This window comes from Durio zibethinus, chromosome 2 (genome assembly GCF_047325235.1).
Source record: "Durio zibethinus cultivar Kanyao isolate XHJ-2024 chromosome 2, ASM4732523v1, whole genome shotgun sequence".
In the NCBI taxonomy this organism is placed as follows: Eukaryota; Viridiplantae; Streptophyta; class Magnoliopsida; order Malvales; family Malvaceae; genus Durio; species Durio zibethinus.
The window spans coordinates 39,847,842-39,868,634 of NC_143163.1; the positions used below are offsets into that span (position 1 = coordinate 39,847,842).

General features: G+C 31.4%; 2 protein-coding genes across 2 annotated transcripts; both read left to right on the top strand.

Annotated features, from left to right (window-relative positions):
• Nucleotides 1–7,151: 7,151 nt before the first annotated feature.
• On the top strand, nt 7,152–9,431 carry LOC111317654 (transcription factor MYB101). The gene is made up of 3 exons (XM_022920094.2): nt 7,152–7,526; nt 8,064–8,934; nt 9,038–9,431. Exons 1-3 carry the CDS (start codon nt 7,224–7,226, stop codon nt 9,310–9,312), a joined length of 1,449 nt encoding a protein of 482 aa, XP_022775829.1. The 5' UTR covers nt 7,152–7,223; the 3' UTR covers nt 9,313–9,431.
• A 5,577-nt stretch (nt 9,432–15,008) lies between these two features.
• Nucleotides 15,009–16,827, top strand: LOC111318434 (protein CURLY FLAG LEAF 1-like). The gene is made up of 2 exons (XM_022921302.2): nt 15,009–15,507; nt 16,272–16,827. The coding sequence occupies exons 1-2, from the start codon at nt 15,145–15,147 to the stop codon at nt 16,644–16,646; spliced, it is 738 nt and encodes a 245-aa protein (XP_022777037.1). The 5' UTR covers nt 15,009–15,144; the 3' UTR covers nt 16,647–16,827.
• The last annotated feature ends 3,966 nt before the right edge of the window (nt 16,828–20,793 follow it).

The window sequence follows — 20,793 nt, forward strand, 5'->3', positions numbered from 1 at the left end:
TGATCGAAGTTTGGGCCAACTCAAGAGAGGAATGGGTGAACTAACCACGCAAATGATTATTTTTAAATTTTTTTCATTCAATTGCAAAGATACCTTATGTAGGGTAATTTTTGATTACTTTTAAAATTTTTAGAGATTATTTAAGTATTTTGTACATAATACTGAGATTATTTTTTGGGTGAAAATGAAATAATGAAAATTTAAACAAAAATTTTTTTTTAAAAAAAAGGACAAGAAGAGTCTTTGCATTTATATCGCTTGTATCTGCATCACAAGAAAGACATTTGTATTTGTATAACTTGCATTGGCATTTGTATAAGACATTTGCATTCACACCATAAGAAGAATTTGCATTTACATCATGGCATATGCATCCTAAGAAAAGGTATTTGTAAGGGCATTTACATGGAAAGGACATTGTCATTTGCATTGTGAAAAAGTCAAATGTATCAAGCATTTACATTCTTACGTTGGCATTGACATTTGCATTGACATTTCCATTATCATCATTTGATGAGAATAGATATTTGTATCATGTTTGCATTTATCAATTTTGTAAGTATTAAAAACAAAAAAAAAAAGAAAAAATGGCATGTTTTTAAAGTTTTAAAGTCTCTGTTTAAGAGGTACCGTTCTCAATCAAGATTTCAAAGCCTCTATTTAAGAGGAACCAATTTTAATCAAGATTTCAAAGCCTCTATTTAAAGAGAACTTTCCTCAGAAAAGACCTTTAGAGTCTTCAAAATATCTGATCAAGTGAAAGCTATGTTTAAAAAGATTTTTAAATTTTTAAAGTTTCATTGCCTCTGACTAGGAGGAGCATTTAAAGATTTTGAGATTCGTAAGACCTCCGGGTATAATATCTAAAATCTTCGGGCATAACATTCAAGACCTCTGGGCAAAAGATTTTTAAATTTTTAAAGTTTCATTGCCTCTGATTAGGAGGAACATTCAAAGATTTTATTGATTTCTAAGACCTCCGGGCATAATTTTGATTCGCGGTGCTATCTTGATCGATTCTTTATCTTTCGACTTGTGATGTTATCCTAGTCGATTCTGTAAGACCTCCGAGCATGATTTTTAAGACCTTCGAGCATAATTTCGATTCGCGATGTTATCCCGATTGATTTCTTATCTTTCGACTTGCGATGTTATCCCAATCGATTCTGTAAGACCTACGAGCATGATTTTTAAGACTTTCGATCATAATTTTAATTCGCGATGTTATCTCGATCAATTTCTTATCTTTCGACTCATGATGTTATCCTAGTTGATTCTGTAAGACCTCCGGGCATGATTCTATAAGACGTCCGGACATGATTTCTAAGATTTCCAGACATAATTTTGATTCGAAATGTTATCCTGATCGATTTTTTATCTTTCAGCTTGTGGTGTTATCTTAGTTGATTATGTAAGATTTTCGGGCATGATTTCTAAGATCTGCGGGCATAAATTTGATTCGTGACATTATCTCGATTAATTTTTTATTTTTTGACTTACGGTATTGTTTCAGTCGATTTTATAAGACCTCCGAGCATGATTTTTTAGACCTCCAGGCATAATTTTAATTTACGGTGTTATCTCGATCGATTCCTTATCTTTCAATTTACGATGTTATCTCAGTCGATTCTGTAAGACCTCTAGCATGATTTTTAAGACCTCCAGGCATAATTTCAATTCACGATATTATTCTGATCGATTCATTATCTTTCGACTCGCGATGTTATCCTAGTCGATTCTGTAAGACCTTCGAACATGATTTTTAAGACCTCCAGGCATAATTTCAATTCATGATGTTATCCCGATCGATTTTTTATCTTTCTACTTGTGATGTTATCCCAATCGATTCTGTAAGACCTCCGAGTATGATTTCTAAGATCTTCGAGTATAATTTTGATTCGCGGTATTATCCCGATCGATTTTTTTATCTTTCGACTCGTAATGTTATCTCAATCGATTCTGTAAGACCTTCGAGCATGATTTCTAAGATCTCCGGGCATAATTTTGATTCGTGGTGTTATCCCGATTGATTCTTTATCTTTAGACTTGTGGTGTTATCCCAGTCGATTCTGTAAGATTTTCAAGTATAAATTCGATTCATGGTGTTATCCCGATTCATTTCTTATTTTTTGACTTACGGTATTATCTCAATCGATTTTATAAGACCTTCGAGCATGATTTCTAAGACCTCTTGGCATAATTTTGATTCACGATGTTCTCTCAATCGATTCTTAATTTTTTGACTTGTGGTTTAGTCCCAATCGTCGTATTTCTTTAACTCGTGATTCAATCTCGATCACTTTTATAGTTTTCTGACTTGTGGTTCAGTCTCAGTCATCATTAATATCTAACTCGTGGTTCAATGTTGATCTCTTTAATTCAAATCGCAGTTTAATCTCGATTGTTATTATTTTTTGACTCATGGTTTAATCCTGATCTCTTTATTCTTCGATTCACGGTTCAATCCCAATATCTTTAATTTAAAATCGTAGTTTAATCTCGATTGTTATTATTTTTTGACTCGTGGTTTAATCCCGATCTTTTTATTCTTTGATTCGTGGTTCAATTTCGATCTCTTTAATTTAAAATCATAGTTTAATCTTTATTGTTGTTGTTATCATCTGACTTGTGATTTAATCCCGATCTTTTTATTCTTCGATTCACGGTTCAATCTCAATCTCTTTAATTTAAAATCACAGTTTAATCTCAATTATTGTTATTAACCACTGACTCGTGATTTATTCTCGGTCTTTTTATTTTTTGACTTGTGATTCAATCCAAGTTAACATCATTTTTTGATTCGCGATTTAATCCCGGTCTTTTTATTCTCTGATTTACGATTTAATCCTGATCCTTAGTATTTCTCTTACTCATGATTTAATCTCGGTCTCCTCATTTTTTACTTATGATCAATCCAAGTTCAATCATGATCTTGTTATTCCTTGACTTACAGTGTCGTCCCGATCACTTTCTTTATTATTCGACTTTCGATGTTGCCTTAATCGATTCTTTATTTTTCAACACACGATGTCTTTTTTTTATCACTTGACCTGATCTGTAAAAAAAAAATTCATGATTTACTTTCGAACAAAATCGTTGTCTTTGTCTTTGCCCTATTCCTGATTCTTAATAATTTATAAAGAGGGGCAGCTGTAGACACCGATTTTGTTCGGGTCTACTATTAAAATTAATAATAATAATAAATATATTTTTTAAAAATAATTATTAATTATTTTTAAAAAAAAAAGAGAAAAAAGAAAAAAAAAATAGGGTGGCTGGTGTACGACGTTGCTGCCGCCCCCGATCAGCCACCCTACAGCCCATCTCCACTACCCACTAGGCTCCCACTCTCCTACACGACTAGCCCCCTGTCTAACCACCAGACCAGATAGCCACCCTACAGCCACCCTGCCACCACCTGTTCCCTTTTGAACTCCTTAAAAACCCCTAACTTCTTCCCCTTAATCTCTCTCTCGAACCCCCTCTCAAAAAAACCTTTAGACCCCTCTTTATGAAAAATCTCAGACAAAGAACATACCCCTCTCAAAACACTTTCAAACAGATCCTCGAAACATCTTTCTTCAACAACCCCAAATAGAACCCACACCAATCACAAAAAAAAAAAAAATAGAAACAAAAAAAGGGACAAACACAGTCCTCCTCGCAGGGAGAAACCCAGCGCCAAAGCTACTTGAAAAAGCAAAAAATCACGTTAGTCTTGTTTTAACAAAAGAAAAAAAAAAGAAAAAGAGAGAAACAAAAACTTTGAGCCCCGATCTATGTTGATCGTGACTGTTTTCGATAAAAAGAAGGTCAGATATAGGAAGAGCGCATTGAAGAGCATTTCTAAGAGTATTTTGATATTTTTCGATCACCGATGACCACCGACAGTGACCGCCGATGGTGACCCAGATGGCGGCTGGTGCGAAGATCCGATGATCGGACGACGAGAGAGCTTTGGAGCTCTTCCCAAAGCTCTCCTTTTTTTTTCTGAAACAGATAAAGAATGAACAAAAAAAAATTTTCAGTTATATATAAAAGACTAAGGAGCAAAACGATGTCGTTTTAGGTTAAAGAGGGTCTACGCATTGATTCGAATATGATCCGGGATCCGTGCAACCCGACTTGTGAACCTGTTCTTCCAACAGCTACTGATCGATTTAATTGAACCGATTTGAATCGGATCGAACCATAGATCGCTAGCCCTAACCGTTGACTAAATCGTAAAATCGATCAGAGCGGTCCACACCAATGTTGATCGGACCGTTGACAGGTTCGGTTCAGAAAAAAAAAATTTTTTTAATTTTCTAAATTTTTTTATATTATTATTTTTGTTATTTTTAGTTTTTTTTTTATTCTTGCATGATAAATTTCTAAATTTGTTAGAATAAATGTTTAATTGTTTTAATAATAATAAAATTGAAAACAAGTAATAATTAAAAATATATATTAAAAATGATCAAAATAATAATAATTATTATTATTTTTCTTGCCTAGATGTTGGAGAGAATAAAAAATATTTTTTTAAAAAAATAATTTCGCCTAGATGTTGGAGAATTATTAGTAATAAATTTTCATGAAAAAATAAGATAATATATATAAAAAAATTTTAATTAATTTTTAAAAATCATTAAAATCGAACTTGCTTCGAAAATTCACCTAGATATTAAAAATTTTTAGAGATATTCGTATTTTCTTAAAAACGAAACTTTAAACACTAATTTTTAATTTTCAAAATCCTAGGTTTCTAAAACCCCTAAAATTCAAAATCCCTTAGAATCCAAAATCTTAAAATCTAAAATTTTAAAACCGAAACCCTAAAATCTTCAAACTCTAAAATCAAAACCCTAAACCTTCTATACCTTAAAACCAAACCCTAAAACCCTCAAAACTTAAATCCAAAACCTTAAAATCTGAATCTTCAAAATCTTGAAACCTTAATCTTTAAAACCTCTACTCAAGCCCTTACTCAAAACATCCTAAAAATTCTAAGAACACATGTGAAAATTTCATTTGAAGTAATTTGTTCCCGAATGCCACCTAGATGATGGGGTATTTAAGAAATTTTACTTCGTTAAGTCTTTTCACACGATTTCGTAATTCGCATTAATAATAAGATTAATAAATAAAAAGTATAACAGTAAATTGAGATCTTAAATAAACAGTCACACCTAAGCTCTACCTAGATGTTGGAGAGTCGGGGTGACCTCATTATACTTAAGAATCTAACTTTTAAATTGCATCTCATCCTACATAACATTCATTGATATACATACGTTAGCATGTTATTATCAGTATTTATTTGTACTATTCTATCTTTAATTTTTATTTATTACTTGGTAATAAAAATATTTTATAATAAAAAAAGAATAATACTTTTTAAAAAATTTGTTATATTATAAAATAAAATAAAAATAACATTTTAAAAGAAATAATTCTTGGTACTCTACCTAGATGTTAGAAAGTCTCCAACAATTTTCTATAAGGAGTGTTATTTAATTTTAAGGATTGTTGTGTTAAATTTTAAGCGAAAAGAGTTATTTTAAATTCTGTCTAGATGTTGAAAAATTTTAAGATAATTCTTTAACTTAAAGATTTTCTCAATATTTCTAAATAAAAATTTTAGCAAAAATATTTTTTTAAAATGAAGAAAATTAGTATTAAATTTCAAGTTAAAACAATTTTTATCTAACACCGAAAATAGCACATAATTAAATGGTACCAATTTATGAGCGTTGTGGGGGTGCTAATCATTCTCCACACGTAATCGACTTCCAGATCCAACCTGATTTTTCGTAGACCAAAATTTATCTTTTTGATAAACTTTAACCCTTTTTTATTGTTTTATTAAAAAGATAAATTTTTGGATGACCAATCACACCTTAACAAAGATTGATGATGACTCTCTCATTTATTTTGATTTTAAAACTCATTTACGTCTGACGGTCTCAAAACCGTTACGTCGGTGGGAAAAGAATATTTTAAATGTCTTAAAATAGTTTTTAAATTATAAAACTTAAATGTGAAATTAAATTTGGTCAAAATGAATAGTAGATTAAATGGAAAGTAATTAAATATCTAATGTTGGTGGATTAATGCATATTGTTTTTATGGAAATAAAATAAAAGCCTAAAATTAAAGAAGCAATTTTAAAGTTGAATAATACAAAAGAATTTAATGGTTAGAGTAGCATTTCTAAAATGGCTTTCTCATATATATAAATAAATATTTATATCATAAGCGATCTCATAATCAAAATAAATATTTAGAGCTAATACATACCAAAGACACCCTTGCCTCGAGGGGAGTTGAGTTAAAACATTGAAATTAATATCAATGTTGAATGGTGCAAATTAAATATAAAATAATATATTTGTTGATGTGAATTGCGATTGTGATGAAAATAAATATTTGTTTTAAGGAATGGATTAAGAAGAAAAATAAAAGAAAAAAATTAATTAAATAAATAAATAGAAGCGTATGAATGCAGAAGGAGAATTACGAAAGAAGAGAAAATAGCCAAAAAAAAAAAAGACGTATAGTATTAGAGACGTAGCACAAAGCATACAAAGCGGAGCGAAATGAAAGCTCATACCAATGGCAATGGGCAATGGATAATGCTTTTGTTTTTTCTGTTGTGCCCTCGATGTCCCAAAACCTGCTTCTGCTGTGGCCTCTTTCTCGGACACTAATTTAATTTCTGCTTCGGCTCGCTCTGGAATTAATCTAATTCTAATCTCTCTATCTCTTTCTACATCTGTCTTTCTCTCTCTAAATCTATACTTTCTGTTTTGTTAATTAATTTCTCCTAATACCACCTCCAAATAATATTAAAGGAAACATAACACCAAACAAATTAATCCGAAAGAATAATAAATAATAATAATTATTATTATTATATGCACTCTTTCTCTCCTCTCCTTCCCTCCTTTGAGAATTGAGAGAGGAGAGAACTCTCAACATACAAATTTCAATTATAAACATAATGATCATACTCTTTGCTTTAAACATTACGTAAAACAATTAAGCGCTTATAGTTTAAACCAAAGCCAGCCTGCATCCAAATATATGTAATATACATTTAGGCAGTTATATATATATATATATATATATATATATATGTAAGCATCAATAACATAAATATACAGGATTGTAACTTAATTGCCTTGGTGGTGGCTGACGCTGATCATAGCCTGATACTGGTTTTACCAACCCCCAGCCCCATGAAAAGCAACAGCGCCGGTGTGAGCTCGGATAGGATAAGTACCCATGGCCTCAAAAAAGGCCCATGGACGGCTGCCGAAGATGCCATCTTGATGGAGTATGTGAAGATGCACGGAGAAGGAAATTGGAATGCTGTGCAGAAGAATTCCGGGTTGATGAGGTGTGGAAAGAGTTGTAGGTTGAGATGGGCTAATCATTTGAGGCCTAATCTCAAGAAAGGTTCCTTTTCTCCTGAAGAAGAGAGGATCATCATCGAACTTCACGCTAAACTTGGCAACAAATGGGCTCGTATGGCCGCTCAGGTACATGCATTTATCTTTCTGATAATATAAATTTGCACGCATTCGGTCCTATATATATATATATATATATTTATACAGAGAGAAAGATGGATATACATGATCGGGCCGGCTACTACATATATGATTTCTAACCTACTGCTCTTCTATTTCTCTTCTTTTATTTTTTTGCCAATCTTCTGTTTCTTTATTGGTAATTCTCCATTCATGTGATCTCTTAAATTATTTAAAAGTCTTGCTGTTTTCTGTATATGTTTTCCATTGATAATTTGCATCACCATTATTTCTCTTGTCTATCCTTTTAATTTTTACCATTTGATGTTGATTGTTACCTTTAATTTGGAGTTTATGGTATTTTGAGATCATTTGTTTATGTACACACCATTAGATTTTCATTTTCTTTTTCTTTTAAAGGGCATGTATAGTTCTCTAGGCCCACGTACCTCCATATTCCTAATTTGTTGTTCTTAATTTCCTTAATTATTCTCTGATATCTCCCTCTACCTCCCCGCTATAATTCATCTTTTTTGTTTCCTACAGTTACCTGGCAGAACTGACAATGAGATCAAGAATTACTGGAATACAAGATTGAAGAGACGCCAAAGAGCCGGGCTACCGGTTTACCCTCAACAAGTAGCAGAAGAAGTGGCTGGATTTCTTCTCCAACAACAACAACAACAACATATTCAACAATATCAAGGAATTAGCTCTTCTTCATTATCATCTAATTTCCTTTCCTCTTCTCAGGGTAAAAGGCACGATTATATTTCATCTCTCTCCTTGTTAGATTCCATGAATTCCTCATCAGCTGGACAGCATCAAGCCATCCCTTCATTTTACTCCAACATTTATGCTGGCAGCTGTAGCAATAACATTGGTTTTGCTCTTCCCCCTAGTTCTCCATTTGTATCTTCATCCTCAAATTTGTATAACCAAAACATAACTGCCCAATTGCCAGCGCCATCATTCCAGTTCAATTCCGGAAGTTTTGAGCACTCTTTAAGCTTTAGCTCATTGCTAATGGGAGCTCAAACTCAGCCAATCGACTTTGTTCCAGATCCAGGGTTGAAAGCGGAGCTTGCTTCATCCCAAACACTACCACAACGAACAAGTACTCCTACTTCTTCTTACGCAAGCAGTGGTGGTGTTTGTCGGTTTACATCTTCAGACAACACAAACAATTACTGTGAACCCGAGGGCAGTAGTGGCTTGTTGGATGCTCTCTTGGTGGAGTCTCGGGCCTTGTCTCGCAATGAGAGAAACAAAGATGGTGAAGAATTTCCACAAGTCATTGATAAGGGCAAAGGCATTATGGATGCAGCTAATGTGGAGAAGGAAGGGGAAGATAACGGTAGTAAGTGCGATGTTGAAAAGTGGTGGGATGATTTTAGCCTTTCTCAGTCGTCGATAGGTAAGTGGTCATGATCTTCGGTTTGGGGTAAGCTAAGAAGATACGTATAATGTATATAGTTCAACTTATATTTCAGCTCATCAAATTTTATCAAATACAATAGGGATGATACAACCAAGTGATGAAAGCAAAGAAGAGATGAATTCCATGGATGATGACTTGCTTAGCTTACTCAACAGTTTCCCCTCATCGATGCCACTGCCGGAGTGGCACATCAAGACCACTCGTATGTCTAATGGGTCATCGCCCGGTGGCATGACAGACGGTAATACGGCTCTTGACTATGAACAAAACATTTCACCAGCACCCGCTGCAACGGCTAACCTTGATCGCGCCTTCGGTTCTTGCTGTTGGAAAAATATGCCTGGCATTTGTTAAATTGACTAGCATGTATATATCAAAGGAATTTGGGACTGGAACTTTTACTTAAAACGACTAGAAAGTTTGGTAATTATAGCACCGGTGTTGAATATCGGTTGATCCATGTAGTTCTATTAATTATACATATATATATATATTTATACACACACCCTATTCTCTATCTCATCTCTTTTATGGTTTAATTCCCTAGCCAGTGTTATTTACTATTGATTAGAAAGTGGCTTTATGCTTTTGTGTAAAGGTATAAGCCTAAATTAAAAGCCTAAATCCATTGTGGTCGTTGTATGAACATTATATCATTTATTATTTTTATATAAAAGTGCTAACTTTAAAAGTATTAGAAATCATTGATTAAAAATTTTTTATTAAATTTTATCATTTAATTTTAATTTTAATTTTGTTATTGAAATAATCAATTATCAATCAATTAATTAATTAAATATATTTCTTTATTAGACTCATATTGAAACACAATATGCATGGTATCCTTATTATTTATCAAACACAACTTTGAATTCGATGATCATCTTCAACCATGACATTTTGTACCATTATGTTGTCATTAAAATAGCCAATTGTTTTGTTGTGGCAAGCTCTCTTTTTTTTTTTTTTTTGGCCACTATGGCTTAAAAAAAAAGAAGGGTATATTTAATATAAGATAAAATTAAATATAATTACTATAAACTGTTTTGAGACGTGAAAAATTAGCATAGGCAGTAAATCATTCGTAAACCTAGCTAATAGCATTTATTTTTTTTTTGTTTTAATTGACATGTGAGGTAAATTTGTTAGGAATTCTTTTGTTTGTATCATTTAGAACTTAATTGGTTTGATAATTGAGAATAGGATTAAACATTCTTAATATATAAGAATTTAAAGCAATGCATTGTTTTTAATAGTCTTAGTTTACATTATTTAATGAAAAATTATAAAAATTAATATTTAACTCATTTGGAATATTTTTATGAACGCGATTGATAAGTTGAAAAAGGTAATACTATAAAATAATTAAACTTTAATATACTCATCATGACGCAAAGGAAAATACACAGATATTTCAACTTGTGTACTTAGCGAAGTTTAAAATATAATAAAAAATAGATTTGATTTTGTTGCCTAAAAGCAATTTGTTATTATAGTTAATATAAAAAAAAATTACAATTCAATATAAGAACTTAGACCCCGATTATTATTATTATTATTTAAAAAATTTTGAGTGGATCCGGTTTATTAGTTACTAATAATTTCTCTATAATACTATCCAAAAGCACGACTAATTTGATAACTTTGAATTTCTTTTCTTTGTTTTAAATTAAAATAATTAAAGAAATCTTCAAATGTTATTAAAATTCTTTTCAGTTTAGTTCAACTAAGGTAACATTGTTATTACTTTTTTCTTATTATTAAGATACAAAGTAAGTTGTAGTTTAAAAATTATAATGTTTATGTGTTAAGATGTTCATGTATATGACAAAAGCCTACTCGATGAAATAATTCAAATAAATTTTTTAATATTAATTTATATTTATTTGGTTATGATTTATTCATCTATGTACTTGACTTTATTTAGTGCTTTCACATTGTATTTTAAATTTGTCGCATGATTATTTAATCATATATATGTTAATTTATAATTGAGAATTAACTTCTTTATTTATAATTTATTAAATGAGATGCAAATAATCTATCAAATTCATGGAAACAATTTATAACATTCTACTTTAAAAGTTTCTAAATAAAAAATAATAATAATAAAGGAGCGAAAATGAGAGAAGTGCAAATAAGTGTTGCATATTTATAAAATTATCTATCATTTTAACATTTTTTTTATCTTAATTTAAAATGTTATAATAGTAAAATTATATAATTTTATTTTCAACTTTATCAAGTAATGGATAAAAAGAAAATTACAATTCTTTTCAGCTTTTTCATCTTTCTTACCGAGCAAACCAATGAAAAAAAAAATTCTATTTGTCATCTTTCCACTTTTCTTATCTTCAAATTTTTTACCTTAATTTTCATTTTTCTATTCATAGTATCGAGCAAAGGCTAAAGGTGCTTGTGCTTGGCAGTAGTATTGTCGCACTGGAACACATGATTATGTAATAAGCCATTTCACCGCAAGCTTAAAATGTGCTTTGGAGATAGAGACAACGAAAATTTTTCAGTAGCTGGTCATTCTTATTTCTCTTTCAATAGGAAAAAAAATGGGTGGAAATCATAAAGCAAAAGCTTTAGGCTTGCGGGCTGCGGCTTCTTCCTTATTCATATTGGGTGACAAAAATGTTATTTAGTCCAAAAAGCAAGAGACAGTTGACATGGCTTAAGCTGAGGACCATTGTTTGGTCTGATTTCACTGTTATTTAGTCCAAAAAAACGATTCCTCACGCTTTTTGTTTTTGAAATTGTTTATTTGTTTAGTACCATCTATTTGAAAAACAACGGAGGGACGATATTTCTGCATTAGCTCCAAGTTTGACTTGCCGAGAGTTGCCAAGCCCTTGACAATTCCATGAACGGCTCCTGTGTGGCCACCATCCTATGAGAAAAATGAGTCTAGAATCTCCACCAATTCCACATTAATTAGAAATTTCATGAACTTTTTGAGCTGGAGAATTCTTCCATCTTCAATTACCCCAAACAACATTCTACATTCCAATATAGCCTTTGCTCGAGCACTTCTTTTTTTTTTTTTTTAAAGTTAAATCTCCGAGCTGTTTATCATATTAATTAGACCTCAAACAGATTGTTTAAGAAACGCTCATCCCGAGCTACCCCTATCTCCATTGAATTCCACATACTTAATTGGACTTCGTAAACCCATTGTTCTATTTGGGCCTTGAGTTACATCTTTTCTTTTTCTCTGGCTGCTACTCTTCATCTCATGTATTAATTATTATGGTAATAGAATAAGCAGGATATCCGAGAGAAAAGATGTTAAATTGGAAAGGAAGCATTAAGACATTCCTTCCAATAAAATAATTAAAGAAATATTGAACCAAAATGCCTAGGCAGAGGCATTGGCATGAAGCATGCCGAAACCACTAGGGAATGTCTCCTTCGTGTTCTGAAAGATTAAATTAAATCCATCATCATCACTTAAGGTGCAGGGAATGAATAGGGAAACTCGCAAATCGGACATGGACAAAACCTTATTCTTTAATTTAAATAAAGTTTATATTTGTTTCTCTCTTAAAAAAGTGAAGAGGAAAGAAAATCTTTTTTTTTTTGAGCAAGAACAGAAGAATAATCTTTTTTTTTCTTTTTTAAAAATAAAAGAAAATCAAAATACAAGTGTATAACAACAACTGCTTTGAAATTTAAATTTTGTTGGAGATAACTGTCTTGAAAATTTAAAATTTGAAGTTGGCCAAAAAATTCTACTTAACAGCAATATGCAGAGAATGCAAATACAAAAAAATGATAAATCCCAAGAAGCACAGCTGGGTAAGGCAGACTAGAAGGGAATATTTGTGCAGTGCAGGGGTGCAGAGAGAGAGAGAGAGAGAGAGAGAGAAAAGGGCTGGCTATGGCAAATGGCAAATGGCAAATGGTGTCAGGGACTGAAGATAGTTCAGAAGAGATTCCACATCAGGAAAAATACGATTGGTAATGGGCCTCTACTACAAGAATTCGTATTCAAACACAGCAGTGGCCGGCCAGCCAGCGAACGGCCCCATCCAAATTCCATCATCCCATCTCGTGAACATTAATCTATGATACTACTTTGCAAATGTTAAAACTAGCAAAAAAATTTTTGTTTTTTCCCAGGGGCGTCTCCCCCAATACATTCGCCCTGTCGACTCTTACTATACATGCTCGTCCGTTTCTCTTTGTCCATTTATAACTCTTCCGCTGTCAAAACCATTCATGAATCAATACTCATTCACAGATTCACTTGTGCTTTCTTGCCTTACATTTTTGTCCATTTAACTTGTGTCTATGATTGAGATCATCATTAAATTTCAGTTCACCCCAATTCGCCTTAACTACTGTTGCTTCGCTTGATGAGTTTGTTTATGTTACACATGGATTATAAATTTTTTTTTATGTGGTAAATCATTCCTATTAGAAGTAACTAAAAAAAATTTTCAAAATCATCGAATCATTGAACAGGGCCAAGTTGAGTACATCTTTTTCTTTTGAAAAATAAAATTCTCCAATGTTCCATAGAAGGATTGGAAATGCCATTGATTTGCCGGAGCAATACTAATAATTTTTCATTCTATCATCTTTTCTTCATTCTTCTTTCCCTCTAAACCAAACAAATTCTTAAATGTTTCACATTTAATTGTACAATATTTGGCGAAACTTGTCTACATGCGATTAAAATGATGCAATTAAAGGTTCAATACTTGGCGAAAATAATTCACGCAAGCTTTTGCAAATTGGGGATTTGACTTTTAAATGTTTTTTTAAATTGTTTGACTTTTGCCCAAGTGTTATAATTATAAGCGTAACACATCAATCAGTTCAATAGCATATATTATCAATTTGGATAAGAGTTTACAAATTTATCTGAAATTTAGATTTGCTTGAAATCTTGAACTTGGACTCCAATTTACATCTATATTACAAAAAAAGTTAAATTAGATTGCTCAACTTCATAGATGTTTCCCTTACTTTTCTCATCAAAATTTATCCTAATCTTGAAAGCCCCAAATAAATGAATTGGGGCTTTTCACAAACAGCCTGGCTTTGCGTTCTTTGAAGCTAGGATTTTTTCAACGGCAGAAACAACTTTGCGCGTCCAAAAAGCAAGTGAGGAGCAGAAGAATTCCACCCAACTTTATATATATATATATATATATATATATATATATATATGCTAGTGTTGCAGCGCCATTTTGATTGGGATGGTTGAGGTCAATAATTTTTTTTAAAAAATATATTATAAAAACAGAATTAAAGATATTTTTAAATCAAATTAAAAGTATGTAAGTGCATTATATCTGTATTTATGTATCAAATAAAAAAATTAAAAGTTACACATATAAAAAAAAATTCTAATTTGATGAAAAATTAGAAACTAATATTACAATTTTATTTTATGTATCAAATAAAACAATTTTATAAAAGCATCTAAAAGAAACCCATATACAATAATATTCTCTCAAATAGAATCCAACTAAAAAAAAACTTCATTTTCTCACACCACAAAATCCATTAAATATAAAAAAATAACAGTTGTTATGCCTAAAAATTTATACAACAATAAATTCTCTCAAATAAAATTCAACCCAAAAAGTAATTCATATTTTCTCACATTTTAAAACTAACTAAAACCAAAAAAATAAAAAAATTGTCATGTATAGAAAACTTATGGATTCTTTTTTCTCATTCAAAATCCAGAAACTGATAAATAAAGTTCCAGCATTCTTTTTGGTAACATCATTTTTAACTTAGATATCTCTTCTTTCTAAAAAAATAAAAAATAAAAAAAAATCTTGCTTTTGAAAAATTTTTAACCCCACCAAAGGTTTCCCCGAGCCTAAGCCTTTTTCACTTTTTTACTTTTTTCAGTAATGAGAGGCGGAACGGGCCGGGGGAGCATTACTGTTTGGTGTCACGCGCCTCCACTGCGCCTTTATGAGCTTTTAAACGCCAATGCACAGACGTGGGTGCAGACAGATGTGGGCCCACCCAGGGTTTATGTCCTATATTCCCACGCGCACTTACAATGGAGCGTGAGTCTTTGTGTTTCTAGTTCGACCCACCCAAGAAGAATTCTTATTATCAGATTCAAAAAAAAAAAAAAAAAAAGAGAGAATTCTTATTAGTTATCATCTCTCAAACACAAACAAACCCTTCTTTCCCCTCCCTTATTTTATGGTCTCCATAAGTATTCTCTTCAAAATCCGACCTCTCCTAATCTCTCTCTCTCTTTCTTTTTCTTCTCCCTTCTTTCAATTTGTCATCGTTTCTTGTTTTTTTGGTGGGACTTTTGGATTAGTAATGACAGCACCAAACATGGCAACGATCACAGAATCTTTGGAGAGGTCTTTACAAAACTGTTCTTTGAACCAAGAAAGAAGAAGCAGCAGCAGCGGAGGTGGCGTTGAAGAAGGGATAATAGGGAGGTCTTTGACATCAGATGATAACAACCTTCCAAACACCGGTTCTGACACTAGCTTGGAGCTCAACTCCCATCTCTCTCTTCCTTACCATTGGGAACAATGCCTTGATCTAAAGGTTCTTTCTTTTGTTTTGTTTTGTTTTTGTTAGTATTACTTGTTTTCTTTTCTTTTGTTTATTTTTCTCTTCTATCATTATTTGAATTGGTTACAACAGTTTTTAGTCCTTTTCGTATTTCAGACGCAATTAATGCGAAACCCATGGCAGATCTTGCTCTTTCCTTTGTTGTGTATTTTTGGCTTTTGTTCCTTAATGGCTTTTTCTTCATTGTTCTTGTATTTATTGCTTCCCTGATGGTCTCCCTTTCTCCTACACACATGCTAAGCGACTAACCGTAGGGTTTCAGACCATAACCCTAATAAAAGAATAACCTTCCTTTTGCTTTTCTCTTTGTCCCATTTCTTTCACCTCTTTTGATTTACGGCTTATCCCTCCTTGTGGGGTTAGAATTGAAAAAGAAAGGGGACACCTTTAACACTTGAAACCCAGATAAATTCCCTTTGGGATGAATTTTGTTAAATCATGAAGGAAAAGCAATTAAGCTGTTTTGAGGGGTTTATTGTAATTTTTGAAAGTTCGTGTGAATATGTGATGTCTTTATTGTTTTTTTTTTTTTTTTTGCAAAACGAAATGAAAAGAGGTAAAAAGACTCATTCTAGTTGGCCTGATTCATGTGATAGCAATATATCTTAGGATGGTACGTTATAGGTATGCAGCTAGTTTTCACATTCTAAAACTTGAAAGATTTTTGTACTTTGTTCCGGTTTATTGATGCTACAATGTTACTGTTTGATGGGGGTGTTCTGGGGGGTATGTGGCAGACAGGGGAGATTTACTACATAAACTGGAGGAATGGAATGAAAGCAAGGGAGGATCCAAGGACAGCAGCTGATTACAGTGGAGATTTCTACTCAGAAGAAGAGGAGGAAGAAGAAGACGATGATGATAGATCATGTGACAGTGAGGGGTCACCATCGGAGTCATCTCCTTCTTCAAGAGAGAGAGGACATTACAGTAATAACAACAACAGGAACAACAGCCAACATCGGTCAGAGAAAGGCAAAGATAATGTCTTGGTTGTGGCTGGTTGCAAGAGCTGTCTTATGTATTTCATGGTCCCCAAGCAAGTCGAAGATTGCCCCAAATGTAATGGTCAACTTCTTCACTTTGATCGATCCGAAAGTAGTTGTCCATGAATCCTCTGTCTCCTTTTCTCTTTTTAGTTTTTTTTCTCCCTTTTCCAATCTTCTTAATTAGCTTGCTTTATTCATGATCCAGCTTTTTTTTTTATTTTTATATTTTTGAATTTGAAAGATTTTGAGGTGTGGAATGATGGCATATTAGACAAATGAATTATTACTTCTTTTTCTCCCTTTATGTTTTGCGTTTGTTTTGGGCGCCATTGAAGTCCCAGCCGGAGCTGAGTTGAGGTTAATGGTAAAAGAAAGAGAGAATAATATTGATGATGATTGCGACGTGTGGCTTTTATTATCGTTAGTTTCATTTTTTTTTCCCCAGACATGCTTTATTCTAAGTATTCTAATTTCTCTGTGTATCAGAACACTTGTATTGACCTAGCGCATCATCAGTACATGGAATTTATGCCGATGTGCACTATTCTTTTCTTAGTTTTCTCCTACCATTCACCTCCTTCTCAAGCATTTTATGGATCTGTCCATTATTATTTTCATCAACCTTAAGTATTACTGTAAACAAGATACTCCAAAAGGGAAAATATGGATTATACTAGAATATAGATATAGCATGGAAAATTTTTGTGGTGACTTTTATATTTTTTTTCTGGCCTGCAAATATTAAATGGATTCACGTTTCCTAATTACTATAGCAAGTAGCTTACAAGTTTTTCTTGTCATTTCTCTTCAAAGTCGGTCCTCCCGCATCCCAAATCAAGTAGCTGTAACAGTTCTTGTTTCTTTGTGGAAAATCAAACTGATAGGATTGCAAATGTAGGGGAGGCTGCATTTCATACTTTGTGCACATCATTTTCATTAATCACTATTCTTACACTCAATTTAGGGTTCTAATTTCTAGACATGATAAGTAGGGCGCGATTTTTTTCACAAATTTCCATGGCCTGCCTTAATTAACTTTCAACTTGTAATTATTCTTGTTACTCATTCAGAGTCTGACTTATGGGCACTGCCAAATTGAACAGTTTCTCTTGAAGCAATGATTATTTCCAACATAATGTTGAAGAAAAACAAACAAGATTCTTCCCCAAAGTCTACTTAACCTCTAAAGCAAAATTTAAAAGAAAAAAAATCTAATTATCTCTTTCCTATTGTTGTGTGCCACGTTTTAACCATTAAATGGAATAGAAAATGAATATTTTCTTTTCTGTTTTAGCAAATGAATACAAAATCTTTTCGTAATTGTCGAGAGGAAAGATCCATTTTTAAAGTCAAGGATCGGACCGTTGCTTATAAAGAAGGGCTTATCTTTTTCTTATCTAATTTTTTTTTTTCAAAAAAATAAAATCGTGAGAGCAAATCCTCATATTCTTAAAACATATAATACCTTATAAAATGTTGTCCAACTGGTTCTTAGAAAAAGCATAATTCACATTCTTAATTAAGGGCTAAAGTTGAGAGAAAAAGATCTAAGTAAACATAACTTATCCTTCACCTCCTGGGACTCCTTTTTTGAAGAATAAAATCGTGAAACCATGTTATTAGGCTTTCAAAGCTTATATTAATAAGGCTATGGTTTAGTGGTGAGGAAAGAGATATTATAATCTTGAGATTTTAAGTTTAAATTTTATTGTGTATGAGTTTGGTTCAATTTTATATTTGATTTATCTAATTATATTTTAATTTTATTGATTGATTATTCAATGATTTTTTATATATGAATATAATATTTAATTATGATTATAACTTTTTTTTACTTGTAATTTTATAAAAAAGCTTTCAAAGCGGATAATATCTTTTAATGGATGCAATTCAACATCTTTCCATCAACACTTATTTTAATAAAAAATAATAAAAAAATAAAAAGAACAATAACAATCAATATAAACAAATAAAATAAATGGATATTTGACAAATAATATTACCATATTTGTAAGGAATAAGATTATAGATACCAATGAGTTAAAAAAGGAAGAAAAAAAAAAGCTTTGGTTTAGGACAAGATTTAGATTTATGAATCAATTGTTAAATTTACGTCCAGTGTGCTTATTAACGTCAAGTATGTTTCAAAGTGACAAATTATTATTTATTTTTTAAAAATTTGTAAAATATGATCAAGTATTTGTTATATTGTTTAAAACCAATATAGATAAAATCTAAATTTAGTAGGTAGTTTCTCCCACTATTTTTTTAAAATTAATAGCCCACATTTCTAATTGAAAAAATTTAATTTTTTTAATAAGCTAAGATCCCATTTAGTTTACCACAATCTTAAGTGTAGCCAACAAGTTATGATAAGTAAATAAATAGATAACTTTACTTACCAATTGCATCTAGTATGACTCTTAGATTAATTAGGTGACAATTCCTTGTCAAATGACATCTTATGTGATTTACCTAATCCTTACCTCTAACTTCATGTGATAATGAATTTACCTATCCAAATCATATAAGTTAGTTAAGTAAGACCCATTAGTCTTAACATAAACATGTTCAAAACAATGAGTGACTCTAGTTTACTCAACAAGCATTATTGGTAGAGACATTTATTTATGTTATGTCAAATGGAAGGCAGCTTATCATGTTGAAAATATAAACTTAATGTTTTATAAAGGATTTTTAATTTGATTTAGTTCTCATTTAGCATGCAAAGATTTTATCATATATCATATATGCACAATCTTTTCATGCTTATTAAACATATATGGCATTTATCATATATCAAACATATATATATATATATATATATGTAGCATACATATTAATTTGACATACATAGTATTTATCATATATCAAATATATATATCTGGCATGCATATTTATCTAAGGATCGCAATGATTAGACTTCCAAAGTCATCTTATTGAATCACCTCGACACCTTTATAATGATTTAAATCTCCTGTTTTGGACTTACAACTTAATTTTTATCTTAACTCTAACTTATGTAACTATTATATTATTTAAAGAACTCCCTTAAGTTATATCCAAGGGGAGTAAGATAAGAAAAGAATGTTATAATTCAAAATTAAGAGATGAGACAAAGCATGGAAGCTTGTTTCAAAAGAAATATCATAAAACTAAATTTAACCACCATATATCTATGTATAAAGGTTTTAAATCCGTAATCATCAATCATATAATCATATTCATAGTATAATAATAATAAATATTTTTTTATTTTAAATCATGATATTAAACTAATATCAATATCTAATATTCAAATATTATATCAAATGCAAGACTTTACTTGTTTGCGTGTGATGCAAAAGCAAGAGAGCGATGTTGCGGAATGGTAATCCAAATGGTCAAGCTCCTCAGGTATTTGATTTTTTTTTTATTTATTATTTTTTATGAAAATCCTTTGTAGCAGTAGAATTTTAAATAGTAACGGTAAATTGATTAGAATTTGTTACAGATGTGGGATTTAAGATAGGGCAATTGAGGGGTGAGGAAGAGGGTAGCCAGGCAGAGAGACGTCTTTGAGTAATGCTAAATTGGTGGGAGATACGTGCCACATCAACTACCCTTAGTCACAAGACGACATGGCTTCAATCAATAATGTATGCTCCTCATTATTTAATTATTTTCACTCTTCTTATTAATATCTCTTGTGATTTTTTCCCATAACCGTTTGTTTTAGTTGTAAATTTCATACTTATGTTGATTTGAAATTTACTTATTGTTTTCACTGTTTTTTGTTGTGCTTGCAGTATACTTTTTGTTCATTTGGTGACGCAAAGTGTATTATTATTATTATTATTATTATTATTATTATTTTGTATTTGAACATATCAGAGATTGAATTCTGATTATTGTTTATTAGAATTAAGAATTTAATACTTTCCAACGGATAGATATACTGGTATCGGCAAAGTGCATTATCTATAGTACCTTCTAACTGGACGGTTGGTGATTGGTTTTAGAGAGACACTGTTCCTTTTTTACTTGCTTGATTTATAATTTATCACGTTTTAAAATTTGTCATGTTATATATAACTTGCTTTTCTTATAGTTTTGGATAATTGATCGAAAAGCACTTCATATGTAGACATCAAATATAGATCCATTATTGGAGTTTCTGAAAATTTAACATGTGGATAAGAAATATGGGAAGGATTAGTTCTTTGAATTTGAGATATGGAAGCCAGCATAAACCCAACCAATTTCCTTTATTGACATTACTGTTTGAAGG

Coding starts and splice junctions, on each gene's coding strand:
- LOC111318434 (XM_022921302.2), top strand. CDS start 15,145: ATGGTCTCCATAAGTATTCTCTTCAAAATCCGACCTCTCCTAATCTCT. Junction 15,508..16,271: donor AACAATGCCTTGATCTAAAG/GTTCTTTCTTTT, acceptor GGTATGTGGCAG/ACAGGGGAGATTTACTACAT.
- LOC111317654 (XM_022920094.2), top strand. CDS start 7,224: ATGAAAAGCAACAGCGCCGGTGTGAGCTCGGATAGGATAAGTACCCAT. Junction 7,527..8,063: donor GGGCTCGTATGGCCGCTCAG/GTACATGCATTT, acceptor TGTTTCCTACAG/TTACCTGGCAGAACTGACAA. Junction 8,935..9,037: donor CCTTTCTCAGTCGTCGATAG/GTAAGTGGTCAT, acceptor CAAATACAATAG/GGATGATACAACCAAGTGAT.